The sequence below is a fragment of the Sorghum bicolor genome, chromosome 10, assembly GCF_000003195.3.
Source record: "Sorghum bicolor cultivar BTx623 chromosome 10, Sorghum_bicolor_NCBIv3, whole genome shotgun sequence".
In the NCBI taxonomy this organism is placed as follows: Eukaryota; Viridiplantae; Streptophyta; class Magnoliopsida; order Poales; family Poaceae; genus Sorghum; species Sorghum bicolor.
In genome coordinates this window covers 60,101,348-60,126,372 of record NC_012879.2, presented here as the reverse complement: position 1 = coordinate 60,126,372, position 25,025 = coordinate 60,101,348, and the positions used below count along the sequence as shown (strand labels likewise).

Below are 25,025 nucleotides of genomic sequence, written 5' to 3'. Positions count from 1 at the left end.
GGATGATTTTGGGTCTCTTGCTACCCATTTTGGGTTTGGGTGCCCATATGGGTGGGTCACCTATTGGAGATAGTCTACTCATATGAAAGGTGGGTCCCATAAAAGTGTAAGAGAAAATATGACCGAAAAATGATAGTTGGTATTGTCCCCATGGTATTGGGGGAGTTGTATCTTCTCTTTTCTTTGAGGAAAGATGAGAGAAATATTAGTGGCCACAAAAAAGGAAGAGATATTGAGAGACTGTTGGAGAAGAAAAAGTAGTACTCCCTCCATATAGGATTTAGGGTGTATTTGGTTGGGCTGTGACTTTTGGAAAAGCTACTGTGAGCTTTGAGCTTTTGAAAAACTGCTGTGGGATGTGGGCTTTGAGAAACCCAAAAGTCATTTGGTTGGTCACTCGTGGCTTTTGGAAAAAAAACTGAACGGATCCCAAAAGTCAGTGAAAGCAGGGGGGTGAGGTGCTTTTGGATTTGTACTACGAGAAAAGCTGCTTTTGGGGAAAAGCACTTGTGGCTTTTGGGCCCTTTGGTTGACTTTTGGCTTTTACAAAAGCAAAAGCAGGTTCAAAAGTCCAACCAAAGGGACCCTTAGAGGTCGTCGACTCGAGCTTGAGAGCTTCAGTCTCAGCCGCCTCGGGAGACGCTGCAACAACCAATCGAGCCGAATCCCTTTGGTGTCCCACAGTCCTATTTAATAAGGGTAAATAGGAAAAAACTCTATACTAATTAATCACTTCTTGGTATGCACAATCATATCATAAACAACCTCTAAATCATAAATGGAGGGAGTATATCTCTCTCAATATGATAGTTTTATGGGGATGAGGGGTGGTATTGGGGGATTATTGGAAGGATTGCTACTTTGCTAGTGATCTGTGTTCCTTTTTACTTTTTTTTTAGAAAGAATCCTTTGAAAATCCTATGAACCTATTGGGATTCTCACAGAATTTTCTGTGGTAGAGAAGGGATAATGAGTATATATTTTCTGATGAGCTTTTATCATGACCGCTTCTTGAAAACCTGAAGATACCCATGGTGCCTATTTTCTGTTTTTTCAAGTCTACTGTTTGTGATTGCTTGCACAAGCAAGAATGACTCGAGTATGGAACTGTGAACACAGCATCTGTATGTTGATAGATATTTTGGGTATATAACTTTTTGTTTTCTGTTTACGTGTCGCAGATGCCTTTGGACCTCAGCACAATAATTCATTCTTGGCAATTAGTTCTATGTAGTAGCTGGGCTGGTCTGAGCTTGGATGTTTCGTTTTAATTGATGCTTATTTGTGTTTTGGTGTCTTTCATGCTGAGCTGTCTTAAACATGGGTGCCCATTTTTTTTTCAATACGCACGAGTGCGTGTATCATTATATTAGAAAAAGGTAGTTTAAATACATGAGTTCTGCTCCTGGTCGTTAGTTTTTTGCATAGGACTACATTTTGAAAGTGAACGGGTGCCCATTCTTTTGCTGTCCTGTAATGAAATCTGCTAGGCCCATATGGAAAACATCAATTCCTGATGAACTTTATGGAAAAAATAAATTCCTTTCAAACTTTTTTCTTCCAAATCTGGTATTTGCAGATACAAATATTATGTGCTAGAAATAGGAAGCACAATATGGAGTGATACCGTGTTGAGGTGCTATTATAGTGATTCTGACTCAAATCAACATTTCTAGGAAAAGGGGCCATATTGGGTTATCCTGACTACAGAAAACTCATGTTGTTTTATGCTTCTCGGATAATTCATTCAGGTGCACTTTTTCAACAAAACCAGACAGTTTGGCTTGCCTGAAAGCTACCACTCTGACTGAGTTGAACTTAAACAGGAAACAGGGTCAGAAAGGATCAGATTGCTACAGAGAATAGCTACCCTTTTGTTTCCAGCATGTTTTATCCTGATCCTAGTTGGGTGCAGAGTTATTTGTTTTTGTTTTGTTTCATTCTTGGTATGGGTTTGTGTTTTGTTCGACCGTATATACCATTATTACTACTTCGTAGCTTGGTAGATCTTGCACGGTTTGAGAAATTGTAAGTAGGATTCTCACTAAATTTTCTGCTGTAGTCATGTAGAGAAAGGATAACGAGAGTATCCTAGACCTGCAGCTCGTCCCCTCCACAGAGTTTCAGACTGGGACTGGCACCAGATCTGAAGTAGAATTTTCATCATATGTCCCTCTCTTGAAGTGGTAAATAATGGTAGTGGAGTAAAACCAACCAAAGGCTAACACGCTTTGTTGCATATTGTTAGAAATCAGAATAATGATCACATTGCTGTCAGGTAGAAGAATCCCCAGACCTTTCCATCTGTCTTCCTCTCCATCTAGTGATGTGCACTCTTCAGTCTTTAATCCTCCCTTTGCAAAGTTTGATAGGCGCTCTTGTCCTTCTCATATATGGTGGTGGTGTGAGGAAGCCAAGGGGCACATGACTCACTGGCCCCTTTTCTTGCAGTCACACTCGAGCTCTTGGAATATCTCCAGACTCCAGTGGCATCGTATTGTTTGTATTATTCGCATGTTAAGTTGTTAACGTCACACTAAATTTCTAGTCTAGCCTGTGGAAGCATCCACGATCGAAGACGACGGATTCTCGTACGCACTGCATCCACTTGGATTCAAGACCTGTTACAATCATCGCTTTGTTGGTCAGTTGGTCTCTTTTAACTTTGTGCTAGGCTTTCATTGGCTGCACTCATGAGTCACTTATTAATAATACAGTTTAGGCCTTGTTTTGATGTAGTCGGATTCACATCAATCTACATGGGTTGAGGTGGATTGGAGTGGAACTTGAACTAAATTTCACCCCAATCCACACCAACACATATGGATTGAAGTGAATCCGACAACATCCAAACAAGGCCTTAGCCTGTATTTCAGCTGCCTGGTCTTTTTAGTTGTTCAGACAGCATGATCTTATCTTTGTTGGACTAGTAGAAAAAATTATGAATTACTATCTATCGTAAGTTGTCTTTTTAATTGTACTGATTGGTTGTTTTGTCTAAAACTTGAAGCACCTAAAATATAGCAACTCACATATCTGTATGGGCCTATAGTGGCTGAATTTTAGATTTCGTGTGATCTGTTTGTAAATTTGGATCCCGGAAAAGTAGTGCCAACGGTGTGCTTGCTTGGTTTGGAGACGATTATTCTTATGTGCTGGGCACTATGGATGATGAGGAATGATCTCATCTTCAAAGGAATTCAGCCGAGCCTAGCAGGTTGCCGGAGGGTTTTTCTCATAGAGACCTCCCTTCTTCAATACAGGATCAAGCCTGGTCTCCAATTCCAGTTTGATTCATGGATTTAGAGTCTACAATAGTTTGCAAGAGTAGGCTTATTTTCTTTATTTCTTTCTTTGTCTCCTACTCTCCTGAACTCCCTGTGCTGCTGCTGGTCCGGGTCTTTTTATCCTGTTTCTGTTTTTGTGTATTCGTTCTGAACTTCTTTTTGCTTTAATATATTTCCTGTAGGGACTTCGGTCCCTCCAGTTCATTGAAAGAAAAAACGGTGCGCTTGGTTGTGTTTACGGTAGATTTGCTCCCACTTGCTCATATATGTCTGCTCATTTGCTGACAGCATTCAACAATCAATAACATGGATCATTTCAAGGTCAAAAGTGCATTCGTTCGGTAATTTGTTATAAATTGTAGTGTCTGAAATCATTGCACGGTGATGCATCACGTTGACATGCAGATCAATGCAAACTTCTCTATGTGGTTTCAGGTATGGTCAAAGTATTTTGTGACTCTAAATAGGACATATTATCAACATGCATGGCTCTAATAAATATATTATAATATTTCATAAAGAATCACGATACTTGACAAATATTAGAATATTTTTACATAATTTAAATTTGGTCAAACTTCAAATCAGTTGACTTAACACTATTCTAAAATTATACTTTTGTTGGAAAAGAGAAGCAATTTGTTTCTGATGTTTGCTTGGTATGATAAGTTATGTCTGAAAATATTATTTATTAATTTGTTATGAGGAAGAAAAACTTTGATGAATGATTGAGAGAATGGCAAACGAACATGCTGAATGGACAGTGCAAAGTATGTGCAACTAGAAAACATTCACACTGTGGCAGTGTCCTTGACTGTGACTTAAACACTGCACTGTCCCTTTTTCTTTCCACACCAGGACAGAAATAATGGGTGGTAAGCTTTTGCTTTCATCAGTACGTGTGGTTGCTGCAAAGCAAAGGAACATGATGCTAGCTTAATTATAATTATTACCCTTGTGTTGCTGCCAGTTTCTTGCAATTATTTTGAGCATGAAAATAGAAACAAGAATCGTCATCAATCAGAAGACAGAAGTGAAGGATGAAATGATGAGGCGTCTGAAATCTTGCAGGCTAAGCCCTGGTAAAAAAAGTTGGCAGGTAGTACAAGTGAGATTATGTTTAGGACAAAAGGTTAGGATTAACTGCCCTTCTTCAGACTAATGGAAGACAAGTGTGCATGCCGTGGCACCTCGACGATGGCCTTGTTTAGATGTGAAATGTTTTCGGATTTTGCTACTGTAGTATTTTTGTTTGTTTGTGGTAAATATTGTTCAATCATGAATTAAATAAGATCAAAAGATTTGTTTCGTGATTTACAGACAAACTGTATAATTAGTTTTTATTTTCGTTTATATTTAATGCTTCATACATGTGCCGTAAGATTCGATGTGACGGAGAATTTTAAAAACTTTTTGGTTTTTGTTGAAAACTAAACAAGGCCCATATCTCTTGTTAACTCGATCGCATCGTTCTGAATTTCTCACCCGTCCATTTCAAAAGTCACATCGATGGACCTCATGGGAAGAAAAAAATGCAAGAAATGAAGTAAATAGTAAAACGAGAGGAAGATGAAATAATGAAGCTAGAAATTTAGCTCAAGAACACATGGTAATAATATATAATTAATCTTTTAATTTACTACTACTGATTTTGTACATGTAGGTAGCTAAGTCACCACAAAGCTTCGTTATTCGTTTCTACGTAGCGTCCAGTTGCGTGCCGTCCATCGTCAGTCCGTGCGTGCTCCGTCGTAGCTCTTGCTAGCTAGCTAACTGCTGCTGCCGGCGGTAATGGCGTCCTGCTGCAAGCAGTCTGCAACTCATCCATGGCGGCAGAAAAGAATCACCCTACTCATCCCGCGACGACGGTTCCTGGCTGCAACACACTCATCCATGCCTAGGTAGCCTACGTACAGGTACGGGTACGGCCTACAGCTAGCTGATCGGTGCAGCCGCACTGAAGAGTCCTCGCTGCCCGAGCAAGCTTGTCGACGAGTGGAGTGGCCGCCACGGGTACTGGCTAGCTGGCGGCCACGGGCGGGTTGCGCGCGGCGAGGTTGGCGATGGTGGGGCGGCGGCGCATCACCGGCGGAGGCCTGGTCGACGCCGCCGCCTGCGACGACTGCGAGGAGGCGGACGCCGGAGAGCGCTGCAGGAGGCGGTGGCGCCGCGCCGCCGCGTGGAGCGCCTCGTCCATGTCCATCTGGTCGTCCCTGCAGTCCTCGCTGCAGAACGCCGCGTCCCCCCTGTGTGCACATGTGTGATGCATGCATGGAACGAACGAACAGGGAAAGGAGGGAGGTGATGAGAGCTAGGGGAAGACGACGAGCGATGGCGCGATGGCGCACGCACGTACTTGTACATGAAGACGTCGCGGTCGCAGGCGATGCTCTGCTTGCAGAGGTAGCAGGACTCGAGGTAGTGGAGGCGACGACGACGACGCGCCACGGCGTCGCCGGCGCCACCGCCGCCGTTTGGCCTCATCGTCACCCGGTAGAACCTCGTCCCCACCTTCACGTACCGCTCCTCCTCCTCCTCCTCCTCCTCCTCCTCCTCCATCGCCTCCGCCGTGACCTTGTTGGTCTCTTTCATGCGCGCGCGCCTGCTCACTCTCTAGCTAGCAAGGCAGCTATGGCATGGTAATCCCCTTGCTTGCTATGCTGGCGCCCTTTCCATCCATGCCTTGCTTGCCGGCCGGCTCTCAGAGAAGACAAGATCGAGAAGAGAGCTAGAAGAAGCTGCTAGCTGATGATCGATGGTGGCTCCTAGCTAGCTAGCTAGCTAGGCTTAGGTATATATGGAGCCATGCATGGCGGCAAAGATATGATCGATATATATGATGCCCAAGCTAGCCCAACGAGGCGTGTTCTTCTTCCTCTCTACCTCTTCTTGTTGGTTCGGTTCGCGGTAGACGGAGCTGCTGTCCCAGGAGGTTATATATATATATGTGTGCGCGCGTGCCTCCTCGTGCGTGTGCGGCCTTGTCTGCACGCGCGCTGCCTGCCATGCTTGGGGGGTCCGGTCGTCCGGAGGGGTGTGTGTGTCGTCGTTGCAAACTTGCAACTCGCAAGCAAGCAAAAAACCATGGGTGGTAGGGGCAGGAGGGCATGGGCAGTGTCATGGAACCTGTTGGCGGCGCATGCATGGCTGCCTTGCCTTTGTCTAGGGGGGATTAATGTCGTATATATATATATATATGTAAACTATAATAACCTGCAGTCTGCAGAGCGGCAAGTTGACACACGCCTCAACTATTAATAAACGATAGATATTCATCTATCATTTCGAAAGGAAACGGGATCAGACGAATATATAATCACTGTTTGCTGATCGAAAGATTTTATAACTATTCTCATTTTGGAGACGGAATCCATCTATAACAAAAAACCTAGAGTTGACCTTCGACTCTACCTTTTATCCTGGAGCAGCATTTGGAGCTATCCATGTTTGGCTAGTGAAGTTGAAAGCGAACAAAGTAGTCCCAAATAGGCTAACTATATGAGCAAGTTGATCTGGATGTCTAAAATATCATTATTTAAGTGTTCTATATGTTCAATGTCTCTGTTGTGGTGAAAATGAAGAAATATACCATGATTCGGGGTGCTATAGGTGCAGAGCACCTTAAGACCTTGTTTGGCTAAACTCATATTATCTACCTCAAGTTATCAATTAGAAAAAATAACAAACTTTAATTTCAACTCAACTCAGCGTATATAGATTAAGGTGGATATAAGTACAATCAAATAAAATCTAATAAACTTCTTACGACCCAGGTTTTTTTTGGGGGGGAGGGGGGTATTTTTTAGATTTAAATGGACTTAGAATTGCTTGTCATCTATAAACAAGATCGATTTTTTTTTTGAATTGAAGGTGCATCTAACGGTGACTGAATATAGGTTAGGTTCTCTGTGGTGGTATATCTGTTCACTTAGGCCTTGTTTAGTTAATTGGTGAAGTTTTTTGGGTTTGTCTGCCGTACCATTTTTATTTGTATTTGACAATTATTGTCCAACCATAGATTAATTAGGTTCAAAAGATTTCTCCATAAATTACAAACGAATTGTATAATTAATTATTATTTTTTATTTATATTCAGTGCTTTATATATATATCTAAATATTTGATATGACAAGAAATCTTAAAAATTTCCAGAAACTAAATCAGAATCAGGCCTTAGATTCAACTTCTGGACTTGAGAGTTAGGGTGGCCTATTTGACTTTGTTAATTTTGATATTTGTCATGAGCGTACATGTCTGTGTCTAGATCTTGCAAAAAAAAAAAAAAAAAAAGTGCATGCGTGCTCCTGCACACTGTTGAGCAGTCTGACTGCATCTGCATGCTTGCTGCACCTTTACCAAAGGTCGGCGATCGGAGGCAGGACGGCATGGGCACAGCAATGGCACATGATTGATTGACCGTGGAGAGGATCGGAGGTTCCGTTCCGGTGGGCTATCCTCTCGGGTTTCGTTTCGTCCCACCTCCCAACAGGAACAGGTGGTGCTGGTCTCGGTCGGTCTCTCTGGAAGCAAGAAAAAGAGCCCACGGCATTCGCGCGGCCCACCGCTGAGGAGCGCGGCGGCGCCCATCAGAGACGTCCCCGTCCCCGGTCCAGTCCGCCCAGCTCAGCTCACCGGCGCCGTGTGCGTGTCCGCCTCCTCCACCACGTCGTTCCCATCCTCTCCCTCCCGCGCCCGTGCGGACGTGCCGTCGTCGGGACCCACGCCCCGTGGCGTGGCCTGGAGCCGCCACCCGCTTAGCAGAATAACCGTGTGGCTGTGCCTCTCCTCTCCGTCCGTCGTCTCCCCCAGCAGGCCAGCACAGCACAGCACAATGGACGCCGCCGTCTCCCTCTCCCTCTCCCTGCCCCTGCACCACCACGTCCACGGCGCGCACCCGCTCCCTCTCCCAGCGCCCCACCACCACCACCACCACAACCACTGCGCCGCAAACGCGCCGTCGTCCAAGGCCCACGCCCAGGCTCCTCCATCGGCGCGCCTGAGCCTCGCCGTCGCCGCGCGCCCCATCTCGCCGTCGTCCCCGGCGCCCGCGGTCCCAGCTCAAGCCCCACCCGCCGCGCGCTCCTCCAGCCGCGCCGCGACGGGGTACGCTGCCGCGCTGGCCGACGCGTGCGCCCGCGCCGGCACGCTGCGCCGCGCCGCGCGCCACGCGCGCAAGCTCCTCGTCCTCCGCCCTGGGCGGCTGGAAGTGGACGCTGCCGCGGTCGTGGAGCAGATGGACGCGCGGGTGGCCGCGCTCGTCAGGATGCTCGTCGCCAAGGGCAAGACCGGGATGGTCGCCGAGGCCCTCGCCGAGTTCGCCGCCATCTGCGACCACCTGCTGCCGCACCAGCCGCCGCGCGCGCGCCACGCCTACTAGCTAGGCCTGCTGCTTTAAACAAAAGTTAATTGAACATCTGTACAATGATGAACACTACGCCATGCATGCTTTGTATCAAATACACGACCATTTTGGCGCTACAGCATTTGTCACTCTGAATTATGCAGAATATGCAGTAGCATTTAGCAGCAAAACAGGTGGAGCTTACTTATTATTGGTTGGTTTACTTGCTTGGCTAGTGGCTACAACATTTTATCCCAGACTCCCATTTACATATTTTTAGCAACTTTATAGGATGGTGCCATGCACCACGGCTATTTCTACGATCAGGTTGGTTGAATAAATCATATTTTTTTTCTGCTAGTTAGTAGTGTTTTTCTTTAGACCATAGTTTTTCATACCAGCAAACAGTCGCCTGCAAAACTGCAATCAGCATGCATGCCGAGCGTCAGCACATATGAACATCGTCAGAGTGTTCAGAATCAGCATGCAAAACTGCTCGGCAGCAGTGGCATCAGCAGCAACTGCTGAAGCTTTAATTGGTGATTGGTTTGCTTAGCTAGAAACCACTTCATGATTCCCTGAACCACGCTTTAATAAATAATAATTTCAATTTTCAAGCAGTTTGATGATCACGCGCCGGAGTTTCTAAATGAGGTCGGAACAACTGCCTGGAACCAACAAAGATACTGAATCATGTAACGGCCTGGCTAGCCAGATTATGCATACTGACAATCTCATCGCACTGATGAATCGTTAATAAGCAGGACAGGACATGACACAGCAACTGGAAATCCAAGAAATAAAACCAAGATGGTTAGAGGCAGAGACGTAATCACACTAGCTGCTAGTATAGTTATAATGTGTCTTGAAAAAAAATCAAAAGTAGCAGTTGATGATTGCGCATCGAGTAAGTCGGTTTTTGCTAATGCCGATTATATTTAATATCCATCCCTCAACCAATCACCTTCAATTTATTCTTCATCAGGTCCACTTGCAAACCTAACCGCTAATGTCATATATATGATTAGCCGATTAGGTTAACAATTACGTAAGACATGATATCGATCTGCATATAATCGCTGCTTGGGCTTCTCGTCTTATGCTTGCGTTGTATATGACTAGAGAGAAATATGTCATCCTGTATACTTTATACTAGAAGAACGTCCCGTACGTTGCTGCGAGAACTACTGATTTAGAATGAAATTTAACAAGTCATACAATTCTTAGGAGAACATCCGTGCGTTACTGCAAGAACTATTGATTTAGAATAAAATTTACCTATTCATATAATTCTTAGGAAGAGATTAACTAGTATAAACTAATGTTAGTGGAAAGCGTGACACGCTGATGTGGGCATCTTGTATGTCAAGAAGAAATTGCCAGTGAGGTTTTTGCTTTATAAGAGTATAGGATTACGATAAGCTAATCGCATGCATGTACTTTGATTCGTATTATCTTCCACCGTCATTTATTATTTGTAGCAAAACCCAAGTGGATGGAGATGGAATGGTAGACACGATGATCATATCCGATGGAGTTAACGAATGCAGATAAAAATACCAACGCATCGAAAACAAACAAAAACATTCTTGGAAAAGAACACATGCATGCGCCTACATTCATATCCTTAAGTACAGTTTTTTTTTCTTTCCAACCATGAATCGAAGCCGAAAGAGAAAAGTGCCATATGCCCATATACGTGTACCAAACTCGCTGTAGAACTAGTGCAAACGTACACCAAGTTAAGTATTCCGTACTCTTGCTTTAATCTCTCCCAGCTCACACCCTAGCAGCAGTCTCCCTTATGAAAGATGCTTATGAGCACCTCCAATAGCAGGAGCGAGAGCAACCTCTCCTCGTCTCCCTCTCAACCACTCCCCTCTCTATACATGCCAATGTCATCACCAGCATATATTTATTTTATATATGCAGACACACACAGATGACATATGTAAGCATATATATCTAATCTATACAAGCTAAGAACGAGACGGCCGGAGAATTGAACTTAAGTCATTAGCTGCAGCTGCAAGCAGAAGATATTAGTAGTGGTGTGTAACGGAGATACGATGGAGGAGGACTACGTGTTCAAGATCGTGGTGATCGGCGACTCGGCGGTGGGGAAGACGCAGCTGCTGGGTCGCTTCACCCGCGACGAGTTCTTCCTCGACTCCAAGTCCACCATCGGCATCGAGTTCCAGACGCGCACCGTCGACATCGCCCGCCACCGCGTCAAGGCCCAGATCTGGGACACCGCCGGCCAGGAGCGCGGACCTACTACCGCGGCGCGCTGGGCGCCATGCTCGTCTACGACGTCACCAGCCGACACGCCGCGCGCTGGGTCACCGAGCTCCGCGCCCACGCTGACAAGTCCATCGTCGTCATGCTCGTCGGCAACAAGGCCGACCTGGCCGGCGCCGTGCGGTGGCGGCAGACGAGGCGGCCGCTCTTCGCCGAGGAGCAGGGGCTCTTCTTCTCCGAGGCGTCCGCGCTCAGCGGGGACAACGTCGAGCGCGCCTTCCTCACGCTGCTCCAGGAGATCCACGCTAACGTGTCCAGGAAGAGGCTGGAGGCAGCGCCGGACGAGGACACCGGCGCCGCCGACGTGCTGGCTCTCAAGGGCACCAAGCTGTCGCTGGCTGATGAGATATCCATCATGGAGACGAGCGCCTTGAGGAGAGCAAGCAGCTGCTCGTGCACGTGACCGGTGGTGGTGCATGCATAGTTGCGTATACATGCAACAGTGGAAATGTATAGTATTTCACAGAACACTCTGCTTCCATCAGCGTTCCTCGTAGTGTCTGACTAATAAGTTCAAACAGATTGTGCTCCGAAAGAATTTTTCTTAACGGAGATAATAAAAGATAAAAAAGGAACGTTATACATGTATTATGTAAATAATAATCAGACCAAACAAAAATCGAAGCACGTTTGGGAATATGATGAGACTTAAGGGGCCCTTTCTGCATTACTACGGCGTAATTCGATACCCTAGATTAGTTAAACTGAAAATAAAATACAAGGCAACCAGGACCAATTGTTGGCCAGACAACTATGGAGTTCTGAGTTTGCTGCCCATAGGGGCATGAACTTTGAATGATCAACTTAAACACCATGGCACACTTGCCACTTTGCCAGCTGCAGTTAGCTTCAAAAAACCAGGTGCAGCATCGCCACGCAAAAAGAAATAATACATATGCTGAACCTCTGCAAGCTGCATAAGAAAACCTAACGGTATCGACGTAATGCCTGCGTTTACTCCACTGTAGATTTTCACGAGATCTAGCAAAAGGATTAGATTAAGGTGAAGAAGGCTCTTGCGGTTCTGACTGACTGTTCTGAACTATTCGAGACATCAGCTTAGATATCTCAAAGATCGCGTTCTGTACCTGATCGTCTTCTGAATCTGTCGGCTGAACCCACAAGGGTGACTGCAGTCCTGAACTTGCAGCCTTCTTGCCCTTTCTAGACGTTGATAGGGCTCTCTCCAAGTCTGATTGTCTCAAAGGTCTAGGTTTCTGAAACAGCAGTAGGAAGAGAAGAAGCAAAAACCAATGTGAGACTAGTTATCGAACTTCACTTCTTCACCAGTATCCAAATATAAACAGCAAAACTACAGACAGATAACCTTTAGTCCAAATAACAATTCTATCTGAATTTTATACACGAATCCAACATATAAAATCAACATATTCCAAGGTAACAATCAACATCATATGTTAACAGACTATAGCGAACACTGTTGAGTTATCAGAAGGGAATGTGTATTCTAGTTTGGGACTAAATAAAAAAAAAAACACTGGACCAAGACATTTTCTTATAGGTAGAGAAAACATGCTGAAACCAGTATATCATATATCTAAACGAGGCCCTTTTTTAAACCCTCATTGGCAGCCCCACAACTTGGTGTGGGGCAGGGGTGGTGTGTGTTATCCATGAGTTCTAGTTTAGCCATGAGTTTATAAATTGATTTTTCAGAAAACAGCATGCAATCCTGTATAGCTCCAGGTTAAGTGGAAACAGAAGTAAGAATACTCACATCTAATTGCCTCCCATTTTTCTCATTGTCCAATAGCTCCCTAATAGGGTAGAATGCTGCCTGCTTGCACAGCTCGAGGATGTCTGATCCAGTAAAGCCCTCGCACAATCTTGCAATGTGATCGTAATCAATATTAGGCTCGACATTTTCTCCCTTCAACACAACCTGAAGTATCTTGCTCCTTTCACTCTGAACAGGAATTCCAATCTCAAATATCTGAGTAAAGCGCCTTAGGATGGCCTCATCTAACTCAGAAGGCCTATTTGTAGCAGCCAGGACCATTACACGAGCATTCTCTGGAAAGACATACAAGTGATCATTAAGTACTGATCAGTACCATATAGGAAGTGAGTCCGTACAGGCACAGCAAATAATTTGCATATCCACATGTCAAAATAACAACCATTCAGAAGATATGCCACCAGAAAAATCTCACGAGATAATAAGATATCAACCAATAAGTTGCATTGACTTCTTGTGTCTGCCTTAGACACATAACTTCATGCAAATGAAAAAAAATGTTTAAGCAATCCCTATATCCATGTGACCAAGTCATTTTTTTTAGAAGTACTGGGGAATCATGCTGGATTAGGGAGTCATTTGTTATTCATGAAATGTGTAAAAGGCTACATGTTACCCTCTACATATTTGTATGGATCCAATGGAGAAAGAACACACGTCTAGAATTAGTTACTTTTAACAGGCAAAGGTGGAAAAGTAGGGCCCATGCCATGGCAATAACTTTTTGTTGGTTTCTGAGGTTTCTTGAACCTGCAAATATTTTCTTGACAGAAGTCTGCCCTACATTGATTTTAACAATTTACAATTTGCATCCCAAAAAAAAAAAGCAAAAGAGGCATGCACGTAGCAAAACTACTCCCCAGAGAGGGGTGGGGGGGTCTTTTCTATCGAACACTTTAAGAAGAAAGATTACTCAACTCTGTACAACACACACATCCACAATCTACCATACATGAAACGATCATCCTGCCAGAAAGAGAAGGAACGACCCTAAAAGCTACTGCAATAGGCCTTAGGCAAGTTCACCAATACAACAAATATTTCACTTCTCCTAAAAAAAAGGTGAAACATACATTCACAAAAAAGATAAATTTATCTTGGGCCTTGTTTAGTTCCAAAATTTTTTACAAAATGAGTACTGTAGCACTTTGTTTGTATTTTACAAATATTGTCCAACCATGGACTAACTAGGCTCAAAAGATTCTTCTCGGAAATTACAGGTAAACTGTGCAATTAGTTATTTCTTTTATCTATATTTAATGTTTCATGCATGTGCCGCAAGATTCAATATGACGGGGAATCTGACAAATTTTGCAAAATTTTTTGGGAACTAAACAAGGCCCTGTTTTACAAGGAACAATGGATATATAAACTGAAAACATTTTTCATTATTAAACTATTAATTTGCTCTCTCTGGATTTTACACACATTCAGAACTACTTACTAGTATTGTGATTAGAGTCACAAGCATGTGCGATGTACAGATATCTCGATGTCAATAACAACACTAATCTCATCAAGACAGTACCCACAAATAATATGCGCCAAAGCAAATTATTCTCATCTAAGCTAGCATCAATGGATGTACACTAGTTGCTCCCTGTTCATTAGGGACGGGGACAGAAATCATATTGGGGGGGGGGGGGGGGAACTGTAACAATTTTGCAAAAAAAAAAAAAAAAAAAGTGAACACTTGCAATCAGACCACTAGCCAGTCCCCAGGGTGGGGGGGGGGGGAATCATCACAGCAACCACAAATGTCAAGGCTGCAAGTATCTCCATACAGATATACAACAGAAGTCATGATATTACATAAATATTACACATCTATGAAATATGAATATAGGCAGCATTATAAACTCGCACAAAATAGAACAAACACAAACTAAGAAGAGCAGTGTTGTAAACAGGTTTGTTAAGAACAACGGAACATATGGCCAGTGTGAGGATTATTATTCCCACAAGGCTTAAAGCACACGTCAGTATCTATAGGCTTCAAATCATGGAAGGTAAATGAAACAGGTACCTGCTATGGGATTATTATATTCACACAAAGCACAGATCTACATCTGTTAGCTTAAGTTTCTGGAACGTCTTATTTAACAGAAATAGCAAAAAGTGCATCTTATTTTAGAACATGGAAAATGGGGGGGTGGGGGGGGGGGGGAACACATCGAGATATCTGTACATTGCACATGCTTGTGACTCTAATCACAATGCTAGTGTGATAGTAGTACCATCTTTTCAGAATTTTTAAGGCTGAATGCATGTAAAATTCAGAGCAGACTAATAGCATTATTCAGCAATAATATGCAATGGGAAGAATTAATCGATATCAAATGGACTGATAAAAACCAAAAAAACATGGATGGTGTTGACAATCAAGATTTATTTTCGCTAATAATGTTGTTCTATACAGGGTGCTTATTTGAAGTAGGGTTATGTCACTTGCACGCTCAGAAAAAATTAAAGCGCAACTATACTGTTACTATAAGCAAATGCTTCACAAGTTGACATCATTGTCAACAAAGTATAAGAGGACTCACGATCAGTGGTGAAGCCATCCCAGAGGGACATGAACTCTGTCTTCATATTAGTCATGGCTTCATGGTCGGTTGTCCGTCGTTGCCCCAAGAAACTATCAACCTCGTCAATGAAAATAATAGCAGGCTGGAGCTTGTGAGCGAGACTAAATACAGCAGCCACTGCCACAGCAACAACATACCAACATCAGTGTATAGCATACACACACAAAAAAAGAATACAATTGGCATCAATTCTAAATTAGTAAATATGTGGACAGCTAAATTAGCAATGCAAATCAATACAATGCAGCCACCGCGGCAACAGCAATAATATAATAACGTATAAAAACATCAGTCCATCACATACAAACAAAAGACAAAGAAACTACTATAAATGGTATGGATTCAAAATCTGTGGATTCCTATAGCATCCCGACACAAAAGACTATGCAAGTGCCATCGTTTCTAGAGTAATTAAGTTTCTAGTGGGCAGCTCGATTAGCAATGGGACTAAAAATGCAGCGCATATAAACATCGGCGCATGCGCATGGCACTACTATAACTGGTATGGATCCAAAACCAGTGGATGTCCAGTGGACTAGCATTAAATCAGCAAGAGGACTAGGACCAATCAAGAATATAATTGCTCACCGAGCTTCTGCGCGTCCCCGAACCACTTGCTCATGAGATTGGAGATCCTGACATTGATGAAGACGGCGCCGGACTCCCTGGCGATGGCCTTGGCGAGCATGGTCTTGCCCGTGCCGGGCGGGCCATAGAGGAGGACGCCCTTCTGGGGGCTGAGGAGCTTGCCGAAGGCGAAGAGCTCCGGGCGGCGCAGGGGCAGGATGACGAGCTCGTAGAGCGCCTGCTTCACCTGGTCGAGGCCGCCAATGGAGTCGAACTCGACGTCGATGCTGTCGGGGTTGATGACGTCGCACGCAATCACGTCCTGTCGGTGAGGGAGACACCAACTTAGGATTGAGGCGAACCCTAGATGGGGGAGGCGGGTGTGGATTGGAGCGGGGAGGATGAGGATGAGGAGGAGGAGGGGAGGGACGGACCTCGTAGGGCGTGGTGGAGACGAGGGGCCGGCCGAGTCGCTTGGCGATCTCCTTCTTCTGCTGCTGCGCCTTCTGGGAGGCGGCGCGGTTGGGGTCGAGGTGGCGGAGGCCCGCGAAGAGGACGAGGCAGCTTAGCGCGGCGCTGGCGGCGTACAGCACGAGCTCCTGCACGAACCGCGACGACGGCTCCGACGACCTCATCGCCCACCCTCGCCGCTGGTGAGGTTTTGCTCCCCCGTCCGTCCCGCGGATGCCGGAGGGAACACGCACGGTGGACAATCGCCGCCTCTGTCTCTGGCTTGCGGAGGAAGAAGGATGGATGGATTGATTCGCGGGGGAGGGGGCTGGATGGATTGGATTAGTGGAGGGAGGGGGCGGCGCGAGCGGGGGAGGGGAGGGGATTGGATTGGATTCTGCTTACTGCTTGTGCTTGGAGGAGGGGTTTGGGCAAATTGGGAACTCGGCTTGCCTTTTTCTTTTCTTTTTTTCTTCTTTTCTCCAAGATTTTTTGGGGGTGGAGGTGGATGGATGGATGCTTCTGGCGAGAGGAAGAGGAGGAGGATTACTGCATTAGATTAAGGCCTTGTTTAGTTCCAAAAAATTTCAAGATTCCCCGTCACATCGAATCTTATAGCACATGCATGGAGTATTAAATGTAGACAAAACCAAATACTGATTACACAGTTTACCTGTAATTCGCGAGCTGAATCTTTTGAGTCTAGTTAGTCCATAATTGGACAATATTTGTCACAAACAAACGAAAGTGCTACAGTAGCCAAAACCAAAATTTTTCCTTAACTGAACAAGGCCTAACTAGGTAAATTCCGCGTTGCTGCGGGATTTTCCTAAAAATAAATCATTATATACATAGCATTACTATATAGCATTCAATCTGTTATGTATGTATACATATGATTTTGACTTGCATGTATTTTATTGTATTAGATCTAGTAAAAAATTGCTAATCTAATAGAACAAAAACTAATATTCGGTTACATTATAGAGGAATTAATTGGTGATAAAACAAATAGTGTATGTACATGACTTGTATGTTAATAGATTAAAGATTTAAGTATTTCACATGATATAGATGACATGGTAATTTTTTATAATTAATATGAGATGATATGGACTTAGTGGGGAATGATGTGGACAATTTGCATGAAGAGATAGAATATTTAGTGGGTCACTTAGTGGGGAATGATGTGGACACTTTGCATGAAGAGAGAACTCATCTAGTGGGGGTTTAGCTTTATAAGAGTTATAGATTTTAACGGCTAATTATAGGGCTGGGACTCTCTGCTTATCAACACCTGTTGCTTTCTGTGATTTTTGCTAAGCGGTGAGCTACTGGACTCTGAATTGAATATTTTTTTTTTCTGTTTGTGCACGATGATTACTGTTTTGTCTCGGTGGGGGAAAATAGATAATTTTGTCTCGTATACTATATACAAATGGGACACTACAAACCAGCTCATAAACTGGTACTCATCCTGTCTTAGACTATTAAGGCCTTATTTAGATCCAAAAAATTTTTGGATTTTGGCACTATAGCACTTTCATTTTTATTTGATAAATATTGTCCAATCATGGAGTAACTAGCCTTAAAAGATTTGTCTCGCGATTTACAGATAAACTGTGCAATTAGTTTTTGTTTTTATCTATATTTAATGTTCAATGCATGTACCGCAGATTCGATGTGACGGAGAATCTTAAAAAGTTTTGGGCTTTTGGAGTGTACTAAATAATACAGGAGGTACTAAGGGCACTCACAATACAGACTCTATCTTTGTGGGGGTATAAACCCCTATACCTTACGGCTAGACTTGGGCCTGGAGGCTTGGCTCATCACGAAGACAGTCCAAGGCTTGATCCAACTGCTCGGAGTTTCGCGCAAGGAAACAAGACGTGGAGATCAAGCCGGATTCTAGTCGGTTAGAATAGGAATTGATATTGTACTATCTATAGCAATTGTAACCGATTAGGATTAGTTTCCAGATCTGTAACCCTGCCCTCTGGACTATATAAGGAGAGGCAGGGTACCCCCTAGGATATCTCTCAACTCGACACAATCCAATACAATCAGATGCAGGACGTAGGTATTACGCCCACCCGGCAGCCGAACCTGGATAAAAACCTTGTCCGTGTCTTGCGTCACCATCAAGTTCGTAGCTTGCGCACCGTCTACCGATAAACTACTACCGTAGGTATACCCCAAGGTAGACTGCCGACTAGCTTTCGTCGACAATCTTAGAGTCTAAAGTTATTTATTACCTCAAACAACGTGGATTTAGAGTCTAAATAAGAGTTGGAGTCTTATTTTTTCTACCTCTTTCTTTAATAAATATGCTGCCACATCAGCAAAATACCATAAATAATATATAATTAATTGTCTTTGACTCTATGATAGAGTCTTACAGGCACTCACAATGCAGACTCTATCATAGAGTCTAAAGTTATTTATTACCTCGAATAATGTGTATTTAGAGTCTAAATAAGACTTGAAGTCTTATTTTTTCTACCTCTTTCTTTAATAAATATGCTACCACATTAGCAAAATACTATAAATAATATGTAATTAATTATCTTAGACTCTATGATAGAGTCTTACATTATGAGTGCCCTAAACTCAAGTATAACTCTATAAAGCCACTTAGGCTAACAATATAACTATTATATTATAGGCTTCTAACGGGCTGACTCTTTGAGAGATTTACATATATATGTTTAGTGCAATACCATCGTAATTGGATTCAAACATTTTCTGGGAGTACAACGAATTCCAAACATGAGATTAACCTTGTACTACTAGTAGAGATGATAATATGTTTGATCGTTGTTGGCTTGAGAAGATGTTTGATTTTTTTTTTACAGAGAGAGAGAGGAAAAGAGTCCCGGGCACCGCCCAACAAGACACCGACGGGCAGCAGAATGCGGCCCAAGCCCGTTCACGGTTTCAGCCGAGCCACTGCGCGGTCCAGTCCAGGCCCGTGAGGCAAATTGCACCGCGCGCATCCCAGTGTGCCCGTGTGGGTGTGGCAGTGTGCGCTAGTTCGCGACAGTTTTTTTTTTAGTGGATAGTTCGCGACAGTTTTGAGTGGCAGCTCGCCCTGCAATCATACTCGCTTGGAATTGGATAAACTAAAGCCCATCAACATGCTGCACGGTCTAATAATTTATGGAACAGGTTTAGGGCATCTAATAATTATAATCACTCTTCCCTCAAAAAAAATCTAATTACAGTCACTCATCTTTGCTCTCTCTTACTAGATAACATGAACAATGTTATCTAGTTGTTATAGGGGTATTTGAGACTGCTCTTAATAATGTTATCTAGTTGTTACGGGGGTGTTTGGAACTGCTCCACTCCCTATTTTTTAGCCAAACGGTTTCAACTCCACGCACTGAGTTCGAGGAAAAAACGTGAAGTTGTGAGAGCACCTAAAGAGATACTCCAGAAACTTCAGTTTTTCTTTCTGTGGAGCTATTCCACGGTGGAGTTTGTAGAGTAGTGGCAAACACCCCCTATATATAGACTTAGGTACCAATAACTCTAAATATGTTTTCTCATCTCAATTTAATGTAGTCTTCAGTGCTTCACACCTTTGACTCGGTGGGTTTCGTGGGCTCGACTGGCTTGGTTGATTTTTCTTATTATCATCACCAGTTCGTATAACCTGCAGTCCGGTGGTGATAATCAAGATTAACACCGCCACTTTCACCAGAAAGGACGAAACCGCAGTGACGGACACTTTGGAGCCGGCGGTGATATGTAGTAGTGAAAATCCCAAAGCTATTGGTGTTTGTAGTTTTTGAAGTTTTGACAAAACTTTTATCTAAACAACGTGTTTCTTTGACGGAGCAGTGTGGTAAGTGTAAAGCTAGTGGAAATCGTCAGACTCAGGCAGCGAGCGTTGCTTTTCAAACTTTTCGAGCTCCATCATCTCGATCGAGTATACTATAGTAGTATATGGCAGTTCAATGTGTCCAGAAGAAAGGTACAGCTTACTCTCAAGCTCTTACCGGACACGCCCAAAACCAAAAGCGTATTCCAAGATGTGATGGGCAGCATCGTCGACGAGCTACCATACATACCAGACGACATGATATGCCGGCCGTGGCTTTTCTCAGGGAGTCATCAGTGAGCGAGGATGAATCTTGCACACAGACAGTTCACACCAACTCTTACCGACGTACGGAGTACTCCTTTCACACAGCGAGGTACTTGGTTCTATGTCCCAAGAGGAATGTACATTTAAATTTAATCAAAGACATTTAGATTTAGGCCTTGTTTAGTTCCTAAAAAATTTCAAGATTCTCTGTCACATCGAATCTTGCGGCACATGCACGGAGTATTAAATTTAGACGAAAACAAAAACTAATTACATTGTTTGTCTGTAAATCACGAGATGAATCTTTTGATCTTAATTAGTCTATGATTCGATAATATTTGACACAAACAAGCGAAAGTGCAACAGTACCCAAAATCCAAAAATTTTGCCAACTAAACAAGGCCTTAATAAAGTTTATAGAAAAAAATGCCAATAATTACAGTTTCAAACATATGTACTATAAAAATATATTATAGGATGGATCCAATGACATTTATTTGATATCATAATATGTTTGATTTAGCACTGTAGTTAAGGTATGTTTGGTAGAGCTCCAGGTTCTCTGTGGAAGTTGATTCTCGTGCTGCCATTGTTTTTCCATGCATGCTTCTCTATGATAAACTCATCTATGCATGCCTAGAGTAAATCAGGAGAAGCTTCTTTTTCTAGCTTTTAGCTTATTAGTTCGTTTTAGATATATCACTTTGAACACTTTGATTCAGCTTGGAAGCCGTACCGAATCTACCGAATAAGTCCTAGAAGTAACTTTCTTGAGACAGTGGGAGTACACTAATCAATATAATTCTTATTTAATTTGAGAGACGTCGACGTTTCCATGATTGTCGTGTGTCGGCAGTCGGCACATACGATGCTAATGATGAAATGTGATGAGTTGATGATCGATCCATCCCCCAAGGAAACCAAATTTGGACTTAGCTTTGTGAGACAAAAAGTGTAGGCAGGCCAAGTCAAACAAAAGTCTTATGTTACCAGCTACCTTTGACATATAGCACACACACGTGTACTATACTCGTCCTAAAATATAGAATATTGTTTTTGTTTTCCAAGAAGTCAAAGACTTTTAACTCTGACCAAATATATATAAAAGATTATTAATATTTATAATATATAATTAATATCATCATATATAGATCATTGAATATACTTTCACAATAAATTTATTTAGAAAGATAAATGTTGCACATATTTTCTATAAATCTAATCAAAGTTGAAAAAAAATTGATCCACATGCATCCTATAGCAACCTCTATTTTGGTATGGAGAGAGTACATCAGTACATGAATCTGGATATATGGTAGTGTAGTACTTGCTATGCTGTGAGGACGGGGCTGCGCCGTTTTTTCAGCATTGCTGTTTCCGTGTCGTTCGTCGATATGGATCAATCTCCATCTAGCAGCCCACGCACGTCTCCACGGCAGCACTTGATCATAGCACTATACTACTAAATTGATAAAATTCTCCTAGTATTTTAAATTAGTAATAAAATACTATCACTAGTCATAACACTAGAGAATCTTTACTTAGAGATATTTACTAGAGAAAATTTGTACTAAATTTTGAATACGAAAACACTAAAAAAACCTATATTACCAGGAGAAGTTAAAAATTTAATTGTCCCGGGCATAGAAACAATGGAGCAAGACCAAAGCCACTTTGTGAACAGGAGCAGCGAAACTACTCTCATCATCACTTGACGACCATATCTTGGCGGCATTCGATACATAAGGTCACGTATTATATTGCACATACATATACAAGAGTATAAAACAAGAATTAATTAATATAGGAGTAATATTACCAGGAGAAGTTAAAAATTTAATTGTCCCGGGCATAGAAACAATGGAGCAAGACCAAAGCCACTTTGTGAACAGGAGCAGCGAAACTACTCTCATCATCACTTGACGACCATATCTTGGCGGCATTCGATACATAAGGTCACGTATTATATTGCACATACATATACAAGAGTATAAAACAAGAATTAATTAATATAGGAGTAATATTATAGGTCAAGCTACATGGTGACGATGACTTGGAGATGCCCCATCTCCCATGCATGTGTCATACCACAAGAATGGGTTGTTAACTTTGCTTAACTTTTAGAGTAAAACTAACCCATCTCTCTCATGAATTATTTAGTTAGTTCAGTTGTTAACTTGTTTAATTTTCTAAGTAGTAATAAGTAGTTTAGAAAGGCGAGAATGCATTGGCATTTGGTTTCGGCTATCAATTACATATAATTGTTGTACTTAATAAGCTTGATTACACATTAGTAATTGTATATAGTCATATATGCGCTACATGGAACGCGCTAGAGGTGTGAGTCTAAAGATAAAAGATGTAGATCAAGCTAGGGTGCAAAAAGACAACTACGTATGAGCATACCGCAAAAAGGCAACAGGATGGAATCAAACTATGGAAGAAAATATCGGGTGTGTCCCCTCATAGAATTTGCAATATCGCTCTTACAAAAGGAAAAGGTTAACAGTTAGTATTTTTCTCTATTTTTAATAGTTGTAGAGGTAACTCATTCTGTAGCGAGGTGAACAAACCTGGTTTTACAACCCAAATGAAGTACATAAAATTGCTCTATAGAAAATAAAAGGTTGCAGAGGCCCCGTGGCTCATGCACCTCCAACATTGCTATTCAAATCTATCAAAATAAAAGGGCTAGAGCAAATTGTGGCGGTTGACCATTAAACACATTATGAGCTCAGTATAGCCGTGTAGGTCAACTAGTTGGATTTCTTACGGTGAAAACTTGCTCATCTGCTCCATCTGTCCTGAAATGCAAGAAATCAAACATTTAAAATTTTTGTCTCAAATTATAAGGTATTGTAAATTGCTCAACCCATCCATACATGCATACCTTTTAAACCATATATATCCATGCATGCCTTTTAAACACACCATAATGCCCGAAATGACAAAGGCTTTGGCAAATTGACTTGGCATTTGTTGCTATTTGCAAACTCCCATAACAAAATGCAAAAGATAAAAATAGACCATCTCCAAAGGAATTGGCATTTGGACTTGGCAAAGGATAAAAATAGAAGGTCTCTAGGCGCGCGCGCTTTCCTCGCGCGTGACTTTGCTCGCACAATCGGGTTTGCAAAGTCGTCCACAGCTTGACATTTTTGCCAAGTTTGCTCCCTCATTTGCCAAGTTGCCCAAATTGCAAACTCCAAATGCATTTGGAGCTTTTTGGCAAATTATTCAAATGCAAACCTCAAATGCAAAACCCTTGGAGATGCTCTAAGTATGTAAGGGGAAAACAAACCATGCCAAAACTAGGGGGTCTTTTTTGCACACACATTTTAGCTAAAGGTAGCACAAGTTATCCCCATCAGTCCAGCTAAAGTGTTAATGATGGCTAGAATGTGTGCAAAAAATAGCCCTCGCCAGTTTGGATGGGCAATGGTTAACTTTAGTCAACACCTCAATTAATCTATCTATTTTAGCCTACTCAAGCAGGCCCTTCACCATTGTCTCTTAATTATGCATTCTTATTTGCAAATCCATGCTTGTCAAGTACATCAGCCCATATATGAAAATAGCATGTTGGCTTTTACAGTAAAAAAAAGTTAAGGAAACTTAAAAACAAAGTGACATGTGCCTAGGGGTTTACTCCCCTAGTCCTATAATATAGTGTGCTTTTGAAATTAAAACAAATAAAGAGATAACATAAAAGACACATATTCTCTCATTTTATTTTCTAATTATATGCTATCATCAAATGTGATTAATGATGATTACTCGATAAATAGAAAGTATTTAATGCAAAACCGGTTTTTGCCGCCTAGAATGTATTATACTCGAAGACAATTTTTGAGTGTTAGAATGTACTGTATTAGTACAAGACGGAGGAGTATTGCATTGCATTCTTTCTATCTCGACATGTGCCTTCTTGGAATATTTTTTTATTTGCGTGTCGACGTGATAGATTCCCATCCGCATGGGTACTTGGACAAGGCAACAAAAATGCAGCCTAACTTATTGATTGATAGAGAAAAGATCATTGGATACACTGATATATACAGACACACACCAAAAAGAAACCGGACTGATCGAACTGAACCTGGCCAAGAGAAGATATATACAAATACAAATGGGAAGGCGATGAGACAGCACGACCCTACGACATTCTCAAAAGGGCGTTTCACAACATGTGCGAGACACTAGCACAATGCAAGCACCGAAAGAAACCGAAACCATGGCCTTGTTTAGTTCCGAAAAAATTTCGGATTTCGACACTGTAACATTTTCGTTTTTATTTGACAAACATTATCCAATTATGGACTAATTAGGCTTAAAAAATTTATCTCGTGATTTACAGACAAACTGTGTAATTAGTTTTTATTTTCGTTTATATCTAATGCTTCATGCGTGTACTCTAAGATTTGATGTGACGGGAAATCTTGAAAAGTTTTTAGTTTTCGACGTGAACAAGGCCCATATGCATGCATTAGCTATTAGGCTATAGGAGTATGTAAACTTTGCTTTGTCAGGCTCGAGAGCGACGTAACTGTCAATTAGTAATAACTAGTCCTCCGGTATGGGCATCTCTGCCAACTTCTAGCCTCTTCTGCAACCAGACATGTGCCCGTGACCGTGA

The 25,025-nt window shown here is 42.5% G+C and overlaps 3 protein-coding genes and 1 pseudogene across 4 annotated transcripts; 2 read left to right on the top strand and 2 right to left on the bottom strand.

Moving 5' to 3' along the window:
• On the bottom strand, nt 4,863-6,218 carry LOC8069190. The gene is made up of 2 exons (XM_002437547.2): nt 5,644-6,218; nt 4,863-5,533 (listed from the first exon to the last, which is right to left on the bottom strand). Exons 1-2 carry the CDS (start codon nt 5,877-5,879, stop codon nt 5,308-5,310), a joined length of 462 nt encoding a protein of 153 aa, XP_002437592.1. The 5' UTR covers nt 5,880-6,218; the 3' UTR covers nt 4,863-5,307.
• On the top strand, nt 7,989-8,901 carry LOC8069189 (serine/threonine-protein kinase NLK). The gene has a single exon (XM_002438978.2). The coding sequence runs from the start codon at nt 8,119-8,121 to the stop codon at nt 8,662-8,664; it is 546 nt and encodes a 181-aa protein (XP_002439023.1). The 5' UTR covers nt 7,989-8,118; the 3' UTR covers nt 8,665-8,901.
• LOC8069188 lies at nt 10,093-11,362 on the top strand (annotated as a pseudogene).
• LOC110431253 (ATPase family AAA domain-containing protein 1-like) lies at nt 11,567-16,698 on the bottom strand. Of its 2 annotated transcripts, XM_021450143.1 has the most exons (6): nt 16,278-16,698; nt 15,865-16,165; nt 15,235-15,393; nt 12,668-12,963; nt 12,018-12,146; nt 11,567-11,910 (listed from the first exon to the last, which is right to left on the bottom strand). In XM_021450143.1, exons 1-6 carry the CDS (start codon nt 16,476-16,478, stop codon nt 11,902-11,904), a joined length of 1,095 nt encoding a protein of 364 aa, XP_021305818.1. In that variant the 5' UTR covers nt 16,479-16,698; the 3' UTR covers nt 11,567-11,901. The 2 variants fall into 2 exon arrangements, with proteins under 2 accessions (XP_021305818.1, XP_021305817.1); XM_021450142.1 differs by having other exon boundaries at nt 11,567-12,146; nt 16,278-16,697.

Bases quoted from the DNA above. Each gene is read 5' to 3' on its own strand.
- LOC8069189 (XM_002438978.2), top strand. From the start codon at position 8,119: ATGGACGCCGCCGTCTCCCTCTCCCTCTCCCTGCCCCTGCACCACCAC.
- LOC8069190 (XM_002437547.2), bottom strand. From the start codon at position 5,879: ATGAAAGAGACCAACAAGGTCACGGCGGAGGCGATGGAGGAGGAGGAG. The intron at 5,534-5,643 runs GTACGTGCGTGC...ATGTGCACACAG, and splicing joins CGCGACGTCTTCATGTACAA to GGGGGACGCGGCGTTCTGCA.
- LOC110431253 (XM_021450142.1), bottom strand. From the start codon at position 16,478: ATGAGGTCGTCGGAGCCGTCGTCGCGGTTCGTGCAGGAGCTCGTGCTG. The intron at 15,394-15,864 runs GTGAGCAATTAT...TTGCTGTGGCAG, and splicing joins CGGGGACGCGCAGAAGCTCG to TGGCTGCTGTATTTAGTCTC. The intron at 12,147-12,667 runs GTGAGTATTCTT...CTGCTGTTTCAG, and splicing joins AAAATGGGAGGCAATTAGAT to AAACCTAGACCTTTGAGACA.